The sequence below is a fragment of the Genypterus blacodes genome, unplaced genomic scaffold (assembly GCF_046128005.1).
Source record: "Genypterus blacodes isolate CSIRO-AG114 ecotype Tasmania unplaced genomic scaffold, CSIRO-AGI_Gbla_v1 ptg000070l_1, whole genome shotgun sequence".
In the NCBI taxonomy this organism is placed as follows: Eukaryota; Metazoa; Chordata; class Actinopteri; order Ophidiiformes; family Ophidiidae; genus Genypterus; species Genypterus blacodes.
Window position 1 is genome coordinate 2106534 of NW_027466880.1, and position 18333 is coordinate 2124866.

Genomic DNA, 18333 nt, shown 5'->3' on the forward strand with positions numbered 1-18333 from the left:
TCAAATCAAACATCAAACCAGTGAAAACGCTGTTTTCTGAGGAAAAACAAGAGCGACCCCCACCCTCAAGAAACACAGGTCAAGGTTCACAGGAAGCTGGGGGGCTGCCATTTTTCTCCACTGCTGCTACAGCTAACGCTCTGATGCTAAAACGACGGGAGGGGCGCTTGGTTTTGGCTTTTGTAGCTAGCTGGTACCAACGGAGCGAGTCCGTTTTTAATTCTCCGCCATTTCTCTAATCGTAGTAATAAACAACACTGCTGTTGGATGAATTCGGCATGGAGAAAGTAGCGGAGCCGTCTTGGACTTCTTCGTACACCTACCAGGTGAGCAAGCACAGTGCGGAGATGCTACACAACCTCAACATTCAGAGGAAAGATGGAGGCAGGTTTTGCGATGTTGTCTTACGCGTCGGCGAGGAGAGCTTCCCTGCCCACAAAGCTGTGCTGGCCGCATGCAGCGAGTATTTTGAGTCGGTCTTCAGTCGCCAGACGGAGGGCGACGGTGACGCGAAGGAGCTGGAGATGCACACCATCAGCCCCAAAGTTTTTAAAGATATCCTGGACTTCGCCTACACGTCAAGGATCGTGGTGCGACTGGAGTGCTTCCCGGAGTTGATGACAGCTGCCAAGTTTCTCCTTATGCGCTCGGTCATCGAGATCTGTCAAGAGGTCATCAAACAATCAAACGTACAAATCATGGTCCCGACGACCCGGGGAGGGGACGCCAGCTTGTTCCAGGCCACAGCGGCGACGGAGCTGAGCTTCCCGGTAGCCCAGCAGCAGGGTTTGGTAAACGGGACGGGCATGCTGATGAACGGACAAACCTTTGCCAATAACGCACAAATGCATGCGGATGAGTGTGAGACGGCCCCCATCGTGGTGTTAACGGAGGGCTGCGAGACGTCGGTGCCGATCTTACAGCCTGTGGAGGGGCTGTCAGTCTCCCCTCCAGCGGACATAACAGGCAACACTTTCCACAGCGACAGCGACTCTCCGGGGTCGAAGCGGGGCAGAGGGAGACCAAAGAAAGCGCCGGGGAGTGTAGCGGAGCCGGTACAGTTTAACCATAACACGCTGAAGGACAACGGGCTGTTGTTTCCGTGCGGGACTTGCGGCAAAGCGTTCACGGAAGCGTCACGTTTGAAAAATCACGAAGCGCAACACGGAGCTCACAGCGCCGGTGACAGCTTGTCAAAGGCGGGCAGTGTCACTCTGCTGTCTCACCCTCAGCCGGGTCTGGTGGAGAACGGAGTGCAGCTACACGGAGGAGGCATGGCGATGGACAACGGGCGCAAGCGGGAGAGGACCAGGCGGCATGTCGGCTGTGATATCTGCGGGAAAGTTTTCCGCGACGTTTACCACCTGAACAGACACAAGCTGTCACATTCCGGGGAGAAGCCGTACGCCTGCCATGTGTGCGGGCTTCGGTTCAAACGGAAGGACAGGATGTCTTACCATGTGCGCTCTCACGACGGATCAGTCGGCAAACCGTACGTGTGCCAAAGCTGCGGTAAAGGCTTTTCCAGGTGAGTTTATTATTTATGGTGTATTGTTGGACGCAGTTATTGCAAAATCTAAGGTCTTTGATCTTTATAAAGGGGGCTAAGTGGACAGGCTGCTGTGATTGCTGTGTTGTTTACAGTTGTCGTGACTCTGCACACCCATTGAACATCAAATGAACGGAATGCCACTCACAGCTCAGCACAACTCAACCATTTCATTCATTTTCACCGTTGCATTAACAAAACCTTCCTTTAATAATGAGCCTTTGACAGTCACCTCTCTCATCACATGCAACCTGGATTTAAAACTTCTCTCAGTCTCTACTTAGTGAATATATCGCGGCAGGTTAAGAACAGAACCTGGCCATGATCAGCCATGTGAGTCAGTGCTAAGCTATAGACTATAACAAGGCAGAAATGTCATTTACAAGTAAAGCCCTGTCACCATTCTTAGTGATTGTTAACTCTGCGCAATCTCTATCAGTCTATTCACTATTATTCAATTTTACAGTCTAAACGTGGATAAGAAAAGTGTTGACATAGAAAATATCTGTTGCTCATGTTGTACATAGAACCATGACAAAGAGCCTTGTTGTCACTAGTGCTGCAGGACAAAATACCCTCTCAGGCCCAGCAGCCACAGGCCTTATAACAAACTCACTGTCACCATCTGCTGTTTGGGAGGCTACATTACATCACAGATCATCTCAAAGCTCGGTAAACAGTTTGCTGACACACAACATAATAACACTTACAGTCCGATCCTTCTTTATAGTCTGAATTTCCATACCATTATGCCGTATTAGTCTACAAGATAGGGACTGTAGAGTGTCTTGATAGTATCTCATTGCATTTAGATCATCTGGAAATTCTGCGAAATTGGTCTGGAATGTTTGAATTTTGATCTGAGAAATCAAGATTTCTCTGCTGCAAGTCCTTCTGCTATACAGCGTACTCCTTATTTGGGTCTTTAGCGGTCTGGACCTATCCCAGCATGCTGGAGAAATCATATAGCAGAATGGAATGAGCAACGGGGAGGCAGTAGTCGAGTGGGTAGAGCTTCCGCTTAAGAACCGGAGGGTTGCCGGTTCGAGTCCCTGCCGAGGTGCCCCTGAGCAAGGCACCGAACCCTCAATTGCTCCCCCCTCTGCGAAGGGTGGTAATATAATGTAATGTAAGTCGCTTTGGATAAAAGCTTCTGCCAAATGATCGTAATGTAATGTAATGTAATGAAAGTGTGTTAATTTGGGGAGCTCAAGCTTAACAGATATTTGGAATAGGAGAATTAACTACACTTTAACTTTAACTGTTTCTTGAGCTGTTCCTAAAACATTGTTGTTGATGATTGCTGATGGAGAACTGCGAAGCAGCGATACTAGGGTCTTACCAGTGGTGTTTGTTTGCCTTAGACTAGACTAGTTTTAGACTGTAGCCTTGGCATAAGACAAATGATAAAGAGATGAACATGTAGGCTAATAAGAGACATTGTTTTACTCTCTGCTTTCTAGACCAGACCACCTGAACGGACATATCAAACAGGTTCATACAACAGAGAGACCACACAAGTGCCAGGTGACAGAAATCTGAATGGTTTTATGATGTAACCCTTCACTTATGATGACAATATATTGAAAAGAATATGAGGGGAAATGTTAACATGTTGATTTCTGTATTTTAGATTTGTAATGCCTCTTTTGCCACAAGAGATCGACTTCGATCACACCTTGCATGTCACGAGGACAAGATCCCCTGCAAAGTGTGTGGCAAGTTCCTGCGAGCTGCATACATGACAGACCACCTCAAGAAACACAGCGAAGGAACTCACAACTACTGCGGCATATGCAACAAAGGTAATTCTGCATGTTCCGCACGGCTCCAAGCTCATCTGAATCCGCAGTCTTCCATGTCCTGAAAAGAGATACATTGGATGGCGTTATTGATGAAACCAGTTTCCTTCACTGTCTTGGTCCTGCAGACGTGATCGTGAGGAGTCTGTGGCTCTGCAAAAATGGGTTGTGTGTTGTGGAATATAAATGCAACCGTTTGTGTTTAATTTGTTTTGTAATCTTGTGCCTTCTTTAAAGAAATGAGTTTAACCATTTCAGAAGCAAAAAGTGTCGCTTCTCTAGTTTGCACCTGCACTCTGGAAAAGCTCTGTTTCATTGACAAGAATTTCCAACTGAATTTGAGCACAAAATCCATCAGGACTGTCTGGTGGTGAGGTTGACTAAGCCTCATCCTCGGACCCCTGTGGAAGCCTGCATGTCTGGGGTGTGTACTATATATTGGTCTCTAGCTTGCAGCAGAACAAGGTTCTTATCAAACTGGTACGGGTAGCATTGCCTTTTTTTGATTTTAAAGTCAAGTGGTAGATCCAGCCAACAACAATGAGCAGTAGACGTTACTGTAGACAGACTTATTCAGTGGCTCTTGTTCAGAAATTGTGGAAAATACACTTGTCTGCTCTTGGACTGGGAGTTAGTGGAGAATGGTGTGTGTTTCCAGGAGGCCCTTCTCATGTCCAAGGCCACGAACACGTCAAACAACTGCCTTGTTCTTTGTTCTTTTGGTCTCAGGTTTCTCAACTGCGTCCTACCTTAAGGTGCATATAAAGACGCATCACGGCTCTCCGCTGCCACTCTCTGCCACAATGCACACCTTCCCCGAACCAAGGGGGGAACCGCAGATGCACAACGGCACCCCTTACCACATGGGACGCCAGTGCTCAGTGGAAGGCAAGCAGCCGTCTGCCCCATTCAAAATTGTCATGTTTGTGGCTTTCATTTGCTCTGCTGCTTTTTTTGGAGAAATGTCTGCTGCTGCATCTCAGTGTAAGTTTAAAAAACATAAGCATACATCAGCATCTGCTGCCAAGCTGTATGGCTCATGCATTTACCATTTTGCTTCATTTGCTGGATGCCTTTCTGTTAGCTAGTTGTATGCATCCTTTACTCCAAGAGAGCACTGTGGGCTGAACCTCTCTGTAGAAGTGAAAGCTGCAGTCTGTATGTCTGATAGGAGATGGGAAATTATAATGCAGTTCTATGAGCATGATCTCCTTCCTAATTACTGGTTACATTCTTGAGTAATTCCAATTGCATGTTAAGTGCAGTTGATGAGGCAGTTCGTTTATTGCACCTCACACCTGTGTTCTTTATTCTGATCGATCTGACGTCAGAGCCAGTCTGAAGAAATAGGATACCAAAATAGTTTCAGATTGGCCAAACAGAGCCCCTGAGCTTGACTTTGATCAGCCAATCAAGTCCACGGCAACATTCGGACCTTGTCACAGTTTATTAAAATAAACATGGCAACTGTGACAAGAGGGTTGACAAATTTGTGACAAATTTGGTAGCGGATCTCAGGATGACATTCTGGCCGTACGCTCTGGGTTCAGACTTACAGAGAGGATCGCTGAAACCCCTTCAGTCTTGTAACTGTAACTAATTCACCCAGTTGCTCAAACTCCCTGCACATACTGTACAGTTGTCGTCCCAGTATTGAAAACTTGTACACTGACGCTTCTGTCAGTGGACTTTTAATCATCACTATTAATCATCACTTCTACTATTAGATATGCAGTAGGCTTGTCTCTTTAGTCCTGATTTTGGTGATGTAATGTCTTCATACTTTGGATTCCCATCCCACCATTCAGTAATGGAAGTTGAAGTCCTTCCTGTAGTTGAACAGGCTTCTCTCGTGACTCATGAGAAAGGAAAAGTGCTCGGTGACTTCTGCTTTGTTTGTGTTTTGCCTGTGCAGCATGGCCATGGCAGCGTATGGGTTAACAGTGTGTGTTTTCCGCTCGGCTGGGCCGTCACCAGTCAGTCAGCATATGCACAATGTTGCATGTTTCCCGTCCTCATTTGTGCTTCACATACCTGGGACACCACTGGAGTGTTTGCAGTTTTGCTGTTTTTGTCGGGGCACCAGCGGCATAGAGACAGTGCACATCGCCACAACCGCAATCAACAAAAAGAGTGCAGAAGAAAAGATTTGTTCAAACGTACTGATGTGAAACCATAATCATACTGGAAAATCATTGAAAACTGATCATGTTTCCTTATATAGCAACATACAGCCCTTATCATCCTTTATTACCCACCACACTACTGCACAATATCTTTTACTATCATGGTAATTGGCCTCAAGATGTGTCACCATATTTATCCATTTAAATGTATTACAAGTAAAACATGGAGTGTGTAAAGACAGATGTTTATGTAGTAGCACACACTTCTTTTAATGATTTATTTTTCGTGGAAATGACGTATGAAAGTTAACCCAAGTTACATAATAATTGCGTGGCATACTGGAATGTGTGTGTGTGTGTGTGTGTGTGTGTGTGTGTGTGTGTGTGTGTGTGTGTGTGTGTGTGTGTGTGTGTGTGTGTGTGTGTGTGTGTGTGTGTGTGTGTGTGTGTGTGTGTGTGTGTGTGTGTGTGTGTGTGTGTGTGTGTGTGTGTGTGTGTGTGATGGTTTGGCTTTATCATTGAACAGAAATGTACAGTATGCATACAGAGAGAACACAGAACAATGTGACGGTGTTACAATTAAAATGATCCCCGTCACAGCGAGCTGGTAGGAAGCAAATGTTGATGTTCTGTCAACCGCAGGCACGTGAAGCAGGAGGTAGTTGGTTCACAGTAATTGCAGCATTTTAAGTAATCCTAACTTTTACATTTGTGACTTCCATTCACTCCATTCAATCACAGGTTTTCTCCAACACATAAAGGATGTAAAACGTTATCAGTGCAGGGAGAATTGCTGCGTTTATCAGTGACACGTCCCTAATTTCTCTCCTGCCACTATAAGAAAAATGGCCCCTCTAAGTGAATTCCAGTCCCGACCTGTTCCTTGACCCAACGTCAGCCACTATATGAGTCAGCTGTTTTTTTGCGATTAGTGGCCAGTTAAGTGACGAGAGCAGCGTGTAGCAGCAGGCCAAGGCTCGCTCGCTGAACCAGTTAGTGTGTGTGTGTGTGCACATTTAATGTGTCTCGCTGTAACAAAGCATAAATATCCGATTAAATACCAAGTCAGCACTCGGCATTCAGCTTTAAACACGATTGTGCAAAATTTATTAGAGGCATTCGAGCAGAAAATCAGGGGAATATGATTTACTTCTGGAAATGGCCGTGGCCAGAATGTGCACTGTCCCTATATTTACTGCATTTTCACTCCAGTCGTCATTTAGTTTCATAACATTTGCAAGACGGGCCGATGCTGTATGTGGACGTTCTGCTGATTCGGTCTGAAGGCTTTGATTGTTTACTGTAGTTTCTATAATTTCAACTTGTTAGTTATATGAATGAAATAATAGCCATAGCCACTGTATTGTAGTTTGCTAGAAGGTTAAGCACTACAAGGAAACATTTTCATTCACTGCCAACAGTTTTAGACACAGACTGCTCAGTACTGCACACAGGAGTGATGAAATGAAGGTAACTGTGCCTGTGTGGTTTCCGCTGGCCTGTTCTGTCTGTCCCTCCCCCCTCCTTCTCCCCTGGCCGGGTGTCGTGTAGACCTGTGTGCCAGTCGCCAGCTGTTTCTCACCTCGTCTGAGGCAGAGGGTCGCTATCATGGGCTCTCTGGACACCCGGTTCTTCCTCAGCCCGGCCCCCCGACCTTGGGCCTGCAGCCTGAGCTGCTCATGGGGAAGTCAGGCGGGGCTCCGTATTTCTGGGAGTGTCGCTCTGGCGGGGCGCCTGGCTTCCCCGTCCATGGGCCTCTTGCAGGTCAGTACAGTCCTGAAGCAGGGTGGTGGGGGTGGGGGGGGGCACAGCTCACTGATTGGACGAGCACTGCAGAGTGCTCAATGGACCCGTGGCAAATGGATGGACTAAGATCATTGGTTAACGTTTCTTAAATAATTTTTGTCTGTCTTACATATATTTCTGTATTTTTAATCTTTTGTCATAATTTGCTCTGCTTGTGCTCGGTGCAGGCTATTCAGTGCTACGCCAGCTCACTTAACTCACATATGTTTAAACTTGAAATTGTTGCAGGTGGCAGCCAACTACTGGATTCAGTTTGTGTAGTGATCTTTTAAAAAACAACACAAAAAATAGCATATGCTGGATATTGATGGTTTTCTTTCCTCCCCTTTTCTGTCCTTCTCTCTCTCTCTCTCTCTCTGTTGCTCTCTGTCGCATTCACCTCCATGTTTACTACAGATGGGCAGGAAATGTCTGGGAAGTGTCCCCATCTGGAATCAGACGAGTCGGATCCCTCATTTGCAGAAATGTCCAACGGCGACGACCTGAAATCCCCCGACAAACCCGACGGTCAGGCACTGGAGATGCCATCTTTAGCCTGCAACGGCGCCTCTGAGGGGGCCCTGGGTGCTCCAGAGACGCCCAAGGCCAAGATGGACCCCGAGAAAAAGTTTATATGTGGCATCTGTGGTCAGGCCTTCCGTACCAAGTCCTACCTCAACAAGCACCAGCACAGAGTACACAAAACCCAGAAGGGCCAAGGGGCTGCAGGGTCCGGATTAAGCGAGCTGACCCCGGCCCTGACCTCCCCCTTCTCCCCTCAGCAAAACATGTCTCTGCTGGAGTCCTTCGGCTTTCAGATAGTTCAGTCTGCGTTCGCCTCGTCGCTGGTGGATGCCGAGGCAGGTCAGAGCGGCATGGACTTCGGCGGGAAGTGACAAAATTGCCAGGAATCCGGTCCTCGCAAAGCCTCTCATTCCCAGGACGACACCGAGCTGCTCACCCTCACCTGCTCTTGTGTTTGGGAAAACTTTGCCTCAAGACTTCTTTGCTTTTTCTTCCTTGTTATTGCTCACTGTGCGTTGGATTCCTGTTGCATTTCTTCGTCACAGACTGCCATATAATTCCTACTTTTTCTACTTTTCACAGTAGGACAATGCGTGTCGTGTTTCAATTTTTCCGAGGTGAAGGCTTTTTCCCTTCCTCTCTTTGCTTTGGTTTGGTCTGGTATGTGTCTGTGATTGACTTTTTTCAGCCGTATGAATGTTTCCTGATGTGGCGATAAATTATTTACTGCATCTGCAAAAGCTGTAATCACTTATATTTTCATTAGCACAGTACATTTAACTGCTCTGATGTGCTTTGGAAACCTTCCCGTTTTTTAACCTTCCTAATCCTTGTTGATCTGAAGGCCGTAATCAGACGTCTTTAACCGCAGAGCAAGAGGCCTGAATCCAGGTTCACTCTGTTCTCTGCGTATTTTTTTTAAAGGACAGGAAATGAAATGAAATTGGCCTCAAATCAATTTGATAGTAGTTTGTGGTGAGAATCTATCACTTCTGAGTGATTGACCAGATTCATAGCAGGCCCATGGCATATTTCATGACACATATTCTGTGTGAGCAATTTTTGTTACCTTTTTTTTTTTTATTACGACCTTTGGAGTGAAGAAAATATTAGAGATGTCGTCAAATCTTTTGGTCAAGATTGCAATCGATACAGGGGTTAACAAGCACTTTTTGCGTTACTTTAAAATATAATAATTTCCGAGCAGAAATGTAATAGCATGAACACAATGCCCACATGCCCTGTAAATGTTGGTGAAGATGATTTCAGTTACAACCGATAAGTATTAAACTACCTCATAGAACAGAGTAACGCCACATTGCATCGTTAAGTCAGAGGGCAAAATGATACGTTTAAGACGTTAAAACAATGATTGAGTAAATCCTGTTGACTCTGCTGCAGTCACGCTGCTCAAAACATTTAAAGCAGAGATTTACGTTCATCCGTCTGTAACTCCAGGCTCATCGTTTCCTTTAGAAATAGCAAATTGCCTACAGTTAAAAGCTTTAGATTGACCGAAGCTTTTGAGGACTGAGAGATGAAACGTTAAAAACTATTGTGGTCATTGTGGAGATTACAGAGGTGAGGAGAGGAAATCCATATGTTATCATGATCTACACTGGATTTACCAGAGAGATAAGGAAGCCATGTACAATCAACAAAACTTAACTTAACTATGTGAGGCCATATTTTATGTTAGTGTTATATTGAACTTTATTATGTTGACAGTTATGGACAAAATCTAAGAGAAACAGTAGAAACTTAAAGTAATTAGTCTATCAATTTATGACAAACTGAACATAATGAGCTTCAGAAATATAGACTTTACCGCGGTGCTGTTGTGTTTGATTAAATAAGAGGCGTTCCCGTTGTATATTATGTTCCAGAATACTGTTATTGAAAATTGATTTAGATATGTTCCTTTTGGAATCGTTTTTTTTGGTTGAAATGTGATTCTGACGATGTCATGAAACATGCCGTGAGCTTGTTAGGAATGGCCTTTATGAACCCCATACAATGAAACCGTCTTGTTTGTTGGCCTCATGAAGGTGAATCAGTTCTGTACATTACACAGGGACCAAGGTCAGGTATATTTTCAGTATAAATTTTGAGAAATGTAGATTATATTTTATTAACTTATTCGTGCCCTCTTAGTTTTGTGTATAGTTTTTAAATGTCAAACAACAATCTTGTGATTTGCAATTTTTTTTTTTTTTTGTATAATTTTTCACTCTTATTTATGTTAATAGAGGAGATGCGTGTTTGCTAGTGTGTGTTGTGTAACAACGAGAGACTGGAGGAATGTTTCAGACTCGGCACTGGCAGAGGCAAACTGGACTACGCAACACTCTGAAACACAAGAGGTCACTTTCACTCTGTTGTGTGTAATCTTCATCATCCACACTCCCCCTCACACCCCCATCGTCCCATTAGTTAGCGGCTGCCAGTGGGTGGGAGAATGTGGGGGGTGCAGTAGGTGACTTGGCTCGCGTTTGCATCAGCGGTCGCTCGGTTACGACACAAAGCCACCCAACCGTGTACCGTGCAGTGACGAACAAATTCAGGATTTGAGTTTGAATTGTGAGATCCACTCATCTCTAGGTGCCCCCCCCAACACACACACACGCACACACTCCCCTTGCAACCTGGCATCCATCGTGATTCAAGTTCATGTCTCGCTGAAGTATAAATTAACCTAACAATGTATTATTTATTGGATAGAATGTATTATTAACAACCAGCTGTTCAAATGAAAGCTGCAGAATGTAGTCAGGACGGTCTTATACACGCTAAAATGCAAAAACGACAACAGAGATCTGACTTCTAACATTGCGGGCAATGATGAAGAGCTCCATACTATACTATACTATATTGTGTCAAATCTGGACCAATTGTATATGTCAAATTGAATCACCATTTCCTATTGCAACACACACAGTGATTGAATGCTACCAAACCTGGGTCATCAGTCAGCGTTTGCCTCTTCGCAGTGTTACACACGAGTTGAGTGAACGGGATCATGTCGCGTATGTGTGTGTGTGTGTTTGAAGATGGCTGTGTTTAAAAAGAAAAAGAAAAAAAAGTATATATGTGTTTCTCTCTGTGCTTGATCTGTGTTCTCCGCTTTGTGTACTTCTGTTTAATTATTATTTGTGAGTAATTAAGCCTGTTAAATTCAATACATTCCTATATTATTTATGGTTATATTGTGATTGTAACAAGTGTATATATCATTCATATACACATGCTATGAAAATATACAGTATATATGAACCAACAATTATGATCAATGTTTGTCAACAGTGGTCCTGTACATATAGAATACATGTCAATTTATGTAGAAGGATATTAAGTTATGGCCATTTTGATTGAAAGTGTGTAAACCTGCATGCACGGCGTAAACCTGACGTGCTCTGTCCTGATGGGGACTGAATGTCGATCACTGGTTGGTGGTGGTGGTGTGTGTTATCACTGTTCACCGTGCTGTCACACTTCTTTGACCAAGTTTCCCCCCTTTTTTGATCCACTCTTGTCATCTCGCATCGTTTCCGAGGTAACAAAGGGTGTGTTTTTTAGTTATGAAGAAGGGTTGAACAATCCTGTGAGGAAAGCGTTTCCCCCTCCCCCTAATCACTCACACGCTAGTGAATCCACTGGCTTTGTCTTCACCGTTTTGGTATTATAATGTAAAAGATGTTTTTTCCTTGAATATTGAGACTCAAATCTTTTGCTTTCTGCTTTTGGTCTGTTGCAAAGTGCCTTCCAAATACTGATAGTGCACACAGCAGTGGATTAAAAAAAAAGGTTCTCTTTTCTAATGGTTTGGTAGTATTGTACAGAGTGACATGCATTGACACTTTTGTATAAAAACACACAAAGATGTACAATATGTTAACTTGGTATTTTGTCATCGTACTCAACACGATTGCTCTTAAAACATGTGAGCTTTACATGTTTTGTTATAAATTCTTTGGACATATTTCAATATAGGCATACTTTTCTATAGATATTTGTTTTTGTACGCTGTTATTGAGTCTCATCTCTCTTGTTGGTACAGAGATGAGCGTCAAATAAATTGCATTTGAAAAAGCTCCTTGCATTTGTCCTTTAATTATTAAAGATGTGCAGAAACAATGTGGAGTTTGTGGCAGTCCAACAAAATGTATCATCTTGTGGTTAAGACGGTTCCTCTATCACCAGCATCAGGTCAGATTGGTCGGTACATAACTGGGTTTTGTGTAAAATGTTGATCCAATCTCAATCACATGCCTTTATTGTTTCTTACCAACAATGTTTAAATGAAAAATGCTAATTATCAAGGCTGTTCTTTCCAGCAACCTCAGGTGTCTCAGTCGCCCCAGCAGACTCATGATCCTCCGGTGCCTGAGCAGCGTAGCTTCTCAGCCCAGGTGACTAAGCCCGTCTCCCTGGAGAAGCAGGTGCCCCAGCCGTCTCAAGTGCCTCAATTGCCAAAATCGGTCTTCCCCTCTCATGTGCCCCAGCAGCCTATAGCATCTTGGCCATGATGCTTATTTTGCCACCTCAGCAGCCTATCTATCCAACACAGATGTTTCATCATCCCATTTTTCCCTCTAGGCAGCCAAAGGTGCCCCAGCAGCCAATGTATCCTCCCTTACTGCCGCAGCAGTCTGTGTTCCAACCTAAGCACATGTTGCCTCCGAAGCGCTTTCTCTGACCTCTGTTCCCACCCAAGCATCAGTATGTGCCTCAGCAGCCTTGATAAAAAATGGTCAGGGTCTTGAGGCCTGTGCAGATGGTGAGTTAAACATTAGCTTAACTCACCATATGAACATACTAAAATATAATTGCCACACTTGAATTATGGCAAGACTTTCAACGGCCTTCTAGTTACTGTGAAGGATGAAAGATCTCTCCCTGGTATTAAATTGCTGAAAAAGGTTGCGATAAACAAGAGTTTGAGTTGGCAGTCTTCCAGAACAACTGGCAGTTAACCGAAGGTCTCACGATAAACTAAAGCACTGAATATCTCTACTCAGACATAGTGTTAATAAAGTCCTGTAAACATCTGTTATCTTTGTGCTGCAGGACTGAAAATGCCTGTAAGATGGGAGTCAACTGAGCCTTTGCAATGGCTTGTCAACTAATGTCAATAAAAGTCATTAGTGTTAGCGGTGTCATTGTCCTGGCTCAGTGTTTCATGAAGTCCTGTTGTTCTTGACAGTTGAATCCAGTCTTGAAAGTGTCAGTATCATTTCTGGAGCTGTCCACGGTGCTGAAAATGCCTTTGAATCCAAAGCCAAAAAGCCTTCAAGAGTTTAAAATGACACCAGTGCAGGGTACGATCACATTCATAAGGTAGGACATAATGTTGCTTTAGATCGGACCTGGTTAAGAGTGCAATGGAACAAACTCACAAAGTCTCAATCCCAAATCGACCTGTTGAGTAAGATCTCCCAGCTTCAACTTCGCTGATCAAAACAAACCTGCCATTAAAGCAAGAACCCGAGAGAATGACATAAGAATGTTTGGATCATTTAATCTCGAAACAATGTCCTCTATATTGGGTTGCTGTTGTTAATTTACATCTTTTAGACTTTAGACAAGCTTGCCAAAGTGGTTCATTCACTGTTTCATGCCCTCTATTGTGACTTTGTACCTTGGGATCTTTCCCAGAAAGCAAATGCTCATACAAATTACTCGTTTCAACATTCTAACAAAGTAAATGTCACTACAGGACTTTAAAAAAAGAATATACAATACTGAAAATAACTTAAATGCTAAATTACTTAATACCTTTCAGGTATATTTAGCCTATTTAATAAGTAAAAACCAAAAGGATATCAGATGTCATGGTCAACAAAGATGATACACAGTGATTAATTGTCAGAACTGTAAGTAGATTTGAATCTGGTATTGTATTCACATTCAGTCAGTTATTTAGGGCAAAAGCAATACTGTAAAAAATGCATTTACGTTATGTAAAATGACATCAAATTGGCATTGACAGTTTAACTTCCATAAATATGCATCATTAGTAAGCACACAAAGTTTGAAATGTTTTAGAATTGAGTTGCATGGTATTCTGCCTTTTCAGTTTCAGTGCTTGTTTTCTTGTAGTTCAGTTTGTTGAAGTCCATCATGATCTCTACCATTGTCTTTCCTTTGGTCTCTGGGACAAAATATAGCAAAAATCCTGCGCAGAAAAAGCAGTAAACCACGAAAATCAGGAAGCAAAACTGCCCAAGTCCATCCTGTAGGGGCACATGTCAAAACAAAGCGTGTGAAAACAGACACATACCTTCCAACAAATAAGCACAGCAACAAATAATGAACAAATAATGAATGATTATCTCACCACTACATAGCCGAACAACATCCCCACAAGGAACATGGACAGCCAGTTAATAGTCCCACTGATCACATAAGCGGAGGGTCGCCAGGCTTGTAGGAAAAGGTCAGCAGGGAGGGCCATTGAAACTCCGGCTAAAAGAAGAGAGAACAAATCAGTGTAGTACGATACTGTGATCATTTTCAGGTTAAGATTATTTATATTGTAAAAGTCAACGCTTTAATTATTCATGTGGGAAGTGGACAAAAGCTGGAAAACTCACAAGGTCCAAGTCCATACATGCAGATGATACAAAATATTAGTCCGATGTTGGCGTATGGGACCCATGTATACAAATCCTGAAGGGAGAGAGAAGCATTTACTGTATATTGTGACCTCGACATGATGGAACAGGGGGAAGGTGCAGCTTTAGAGGGTGGTTACCTTGATGGACAGTGTGATAGTGAGTATACACATGGTGAGACCCATCAGTAGATAGCCAAAGCCCATGAGCTTCTTTCTCCCAGCACGATCTATTACGAAAGCCTGAGACAGACATCATCAAATTAGGTCAACTCATCCGTCATATGAGTTTTGCCCATAACATAACCACATACATATATTACTATTAATATTACAAATAACACATTTCTTTCCAGCTTTCTTTGGTCTCTTCTTTCCTCCATCTCCCTCATCAACTGCTCTGAAAGCATGAAAATACATGGAAGTTCCACCTTCATACTCACACAAAGCATTACAGTGACAAGCTCTGTTGCTCCTAAACCAATGGCCAGGTAATGCATCTGTTGCTCCGGCACTCCTGATTGTCGGAAGATGTCAAAAGCGTAGAAGTACAGCTAGAGGGAGATGAAAATTGACAATCATTGAGTTGAGTGAAGGTGAAGTAGAAAAGTACAAAGTGTGTGAGACAGTGGCTGCAGTAAGATATTTTGTTGTGACGAAGAGGAGAACTGAGACAAACGCACCGCATTGATGCCGCAAAACTGAACCCCAGCACAGGGAATGGCCAGAGTTAGCAGCTGCCATCTCACAGAGCGAGAACGGAGAACATCCAACACAGTCTTTGCTTTCTCTCCCTGTGTGCTGTCTCTCTCTTTCTGCATGTCATCGAGCTCCAGACTCACGTCAGCCTCCTGCCACAGCCACTGCAAGGCTGTTAGACATACAAACATCACAGTTACACACACCATGCATCCGAGGTGGAGTTCAAATGTCTATACGTTTTGCATCATTGGCATATATGCTTTGAGATTTGGAATTTTTTTAGGAACAATAATAGCTGAAAGAAATTGCTGCAATTATGAATGCTGAAAACTAAACAAAGCCAACATGGCCTTTGTAATTAGAGGATCTTTTTGTCTGGACTCACCCTTTTTGCTTCCTTCAGTGTCACCTTTGTCTATGTAAAGGTATCGAGGCGTCTCCGGGAAGAGAAGCAGCAACACAAGCTGCAGTAAGGCAGGAATGCCACTGACAGCTAACAGATATGGCCACATCTCTTCTGTTCCCATTATTTCCCTTAAAAAAGACAAGTCAACGACAAAATTAATTAAAATTAAGTAAATTAATAATTGTAAAAACAAATCAATGAACTGAAAAATATGCTTTAAATGTTTTATTTATCTGGAGTAATTCATGTGATGAGGTCCACAGGGTTTTGTACTTTGTTTTGTTTGTACCTGAGAAGTATTTCGAGGCCTCTTTAGTAAGTGAGTTTAAATCACCAGCAGTCAGTTCTTACTTGATGCCAATTATTTGACCCGTAACCTTTCCAAGGCCGATGAAAATGGAGCCTGTGAGGGTCAGGAAACCCCTTAATTTCTTTGGAGAGCATTCACCCAGATACATCAGGTGGACACTCAGCCCAAGACCTGTAAATGGAAAAGAAAAGAAAACCAGGAGTGCAGTAAACACTAAAAGGAATATGATGACATAACATAGCACAGAGAAACTGAACTGAACATACCAACATTATACCCATAGAGAAATCTGCCCAGCAGGATCATCTCAAAGGATCTGGCCATGCGACTGAAGACCATGAGCAGGGCCGCAACGATGCCCACAATGTTGTTGAACAGCAGAGCTTTTTTCCTACAAAATCCCCCAAAAATCTGATGTTAAAAAAATGAATAAATGAATAAAACCGCAAGTGAGTATGTTTAGTAAGTAGGTTTCTGATAAGTGAAAGAAAAACTATTGTGTTTTAAAATGTACCATATATTGTGTGGTGTATGTGTGTGTGTGTTCACATCTCACCGGCCATACTTGACAGGAAGGCTCCCACTGTGAATGGCCCCCGCCCAAGCTCCCAGACTCAAAACAGCCACGATGAAGGACCAGATGAGCTGATTGGTGGAATCGCTCACCGGACCTTCGTACCGTTGCAGCCACGTATGGTTCACAAAACTCTGAATGTGCTGCCATCACAAAAGGCCAAAGGTCATGTAGTAATAGCACATCGTGTTGCCTCAGCAGTATTACACCTCTGGCTAATGAATACATTGTGTTAATGAGCTATAACAATGGTTTTCTATCTGGCAGACAGCCACAGAAAAGTTTGACAGAAGAGGAGAAGACGAAATGTATCACAGTGACAGATAACATCGGTTTACAACACGGATATGCAGTAAGGCTCAGAAAAATTGGACAACAATAAAACAGGAATTTTGACAAAGCTGCCGCAGAATTGTATTTTATCTGTATCGAATATCATGCTGAGGTGGATTTCATTGTGAATGGATGAGAATAACACCTCATGTCTTAAACCCTGACACCACTGAAGAAAGTGTTCAGAAGATTAAATCCTTATCAGTAGCAAAGCATCCATTTCTTTCTAATAGTAATCTTACCTCTGCTGGAGAAGCGATAACGGAAACTTGCATCCCATATTGAAACGACCCTCCAATCCCCAGCACCAGGGTCAGCAGATAGAGCCTCCAGTACTGCAGCTAACACAGGAGAGGAGGCGTCTCACACACAGGGTCCTTAGCTTTGTTACAACTTAGCTTTCTTCAGGTTCATTTTAAGGTGACTAAATACAGCAAACATTTACATTGCTATTATTTATAAATGATTAATAAATAATTTTTACATAGATAACTTCTACATATATTCACTATAATGGGGGGTTTATTGTGATGCACGTGCCAGAACGTTGCCGTGTGACTGTGAGTCAGCTGGGGGCGCTGTGACTGCAGAGTGATATAGGCGATGTAGGCATTTGTTACCATTAGAAGCTGTGTTATTAAAGAAGCCATTGTTGCAGTGTACCAAGTGAGATTTACTGGTATTGGACCTGGGAATATTTTCTGCCCAACGGCCGGCCGGTGAAAGGGCACTAGGACCTTAGCACAGTCGGGTCTGTACCTCAGTAACACAACACGTTCATCAAAGGAAGAGAGATTCACTAGGACTCACTTGGAGATGTGAGTTTCTCATAGGTACAACACTTCCAATCAGAACAAGACCGAAAAAACCTCTTGTGAGCCTGCTTGGAAACCAAGCGTTGGCAGAGCTTCCACCCAGAATGCAAAGCTCTTGAGCTTCCGGCAGACCAAACAAAACACAAAAGTGTCATTGAGAACACAAACATCTGTGAAGATGTAACAATGATCAATGTGGCCACATGTCCTGAATATTCATTCTTGCCTGAGAGGACAGTGCTCAACATTCATGATGGACTACAGCTCAAAGGCACAAGGTTAAATTACCAGAAGGTCCATGGCAAAAACTCCCTGTCTCACTAGATTTGTAGAGAAAGCCAAGCTGACTCCCACACGAACAGAGGACATTGGTGTGAATCTAAAATCTATGCTTGCACTGTTTATAGATTTGCAACAACACATGGGTTCCAACACGTCAAGAGCAGTCCTGGATTTCCTCAAAGCCATGGCAAGGTTCAGACTGTGCTCCTCTGGTAGACAGTATAAGACAAGTAGCCCCACTGCTCAGCTCAGCTCAGCTCAGCTCCCTAATGGGCTGGATACAACACCTGTGCACCTCAACACCTCTCCGCTTCTCATTCCTGCCACGCCTGATCAGGAGGCAGATGGTAGAAAAGGCAACTGAAGCAAGGAGTCTCTCTCTTCTCTATTTGAATCCCGGGTTAAGAAGCCTGGATTACAGACGCAAAGACTCAAGCTACTGAGGTGTCAAATCATTCCGCTCCATGTTCTTATGTGAAGGAAGGACCCAGCTGCACCTCAACATACATAA

The 18333-nt window shown here is 43.4% G+C and overlaps 2 protein-coding genes across 3 annotated transcripts; one reads left to right on the plus strand and one right to left on the minus strand.

Annotated features, from left to right (window-relative positions):
• The first annotated feature begins 68 nt into the window (after window positions 1–68).
• patz1 (POZ/BTB and AT hook containing zinc finger 1) lies at window positions 69–11860 on the plus strand. 2 transcript variants are annotated; one of them, XM_076156375.1, is made up of 6 exons: window positions 69–1528; window positions 3013–3076; window positions 3183–3354; window positions 4081–4239; window positions 7029–7241; window positions 7680–11860. In XM_076156375.1, exons 1-6 carry the CDS (start codon window positions 279–281, stop codon window positions 8156–8158), a joined length of 2337 nt encoding a protein of 778 aa, XP_076012490.1. In that variant the 5' UTR covers window positions 69–278; the 3' UTR covers window positions 8159–11860. The 2 variants fall into 2 exon arrangements, with proteins under 2 accessions (XP_076012490.1, XP_076012489.1); XM_076156374.1 differs by lacking the exons at window positions 4081–4239; window positions 7029–7241 and having other exon boundaries at window positions 71–1528.
• Window positions 11861–13828: 1968 nt separating this feature from the next.
• On the minus strand, window positions 13829–17348 carry LOC143005433 (solute carrier family 2, facilitated glucose transporter member 5-like). Its single transcript, XM_076156846.1, has 12 exons — window positions 17262–17348; window positions 16968–17066; window positions 16375–16535; window positions 16085–16209; window positions 15860–15989; window positions 15488–15636; window positions 15084–15271; window positions 14844–14954; window positions 14542–14643; window positions 14381–14456; window positions 14125–14252; window positions 13829–14020 (listed from the first exon to the last, which is right to left on the minus strand). Exons 1-12 carry the CDS (start codon window positions 17346–17348, stop codon window positions 13829–13831), a joined length of 1548 nt encoding a protein of 515 aa, XP_076012961.1.
• Between the last annotated feature and the right edge of the window lie 985 nt (window positions 17349–18333).

What these genes read in the sequence shown, in the direction of transcription:
- LOC143005433 (XM_076156846.1), bottom strand. Translation starts at nt 17,348, where the DNA reads ATGGTAACAAATGCCTACATCGCCTATATCACTCTGCAGTCACAGCGC. An exon ending in AGTTTTGCGGCATCAATGCG is followed by an intron (nt 14,955 to 15,083) that starts GTGCGTTTGTCT and finishes ATCTCCCTCTAG; the next exon opens with CTGTACTTCTACGCTTTTGA. An exon ending in TGTTGTTCGGCTATGTAGTG is followed by an intron (nt 14,021 to 14,124) that starts GTGAGATAATCA and finishes GTGCCCCTACAG; the next exon opens with GATGGACTTGGGCAGTTTTG.
- patz1 (XM_076156375.1), top strand. Translation starts at nt 279, where the DNA reads ATGGAGAAAGTAGCGGAGCCGTCTTGGACTTCTTCGTACACCTACCAG. An exon ending in ACGCCAGTGCTCAGTGGAAG is followed by an intron (nt 4,240 to 7,028) that starts GCAAGCAGCCGT and finishes GGTGTCGTGTAG; the next exon opens with ACCTGTGTGCCAGTCGCCAG. An exon ending in CGTCCATGGGCCTCTTGCAG is followed by an intron (nt 7,242 to 7,679) that starts GTCAGTACAGTC and finishes TGTTTACTACAG; the next exon opens with ATGGGCAGGAAATGTCTGGG.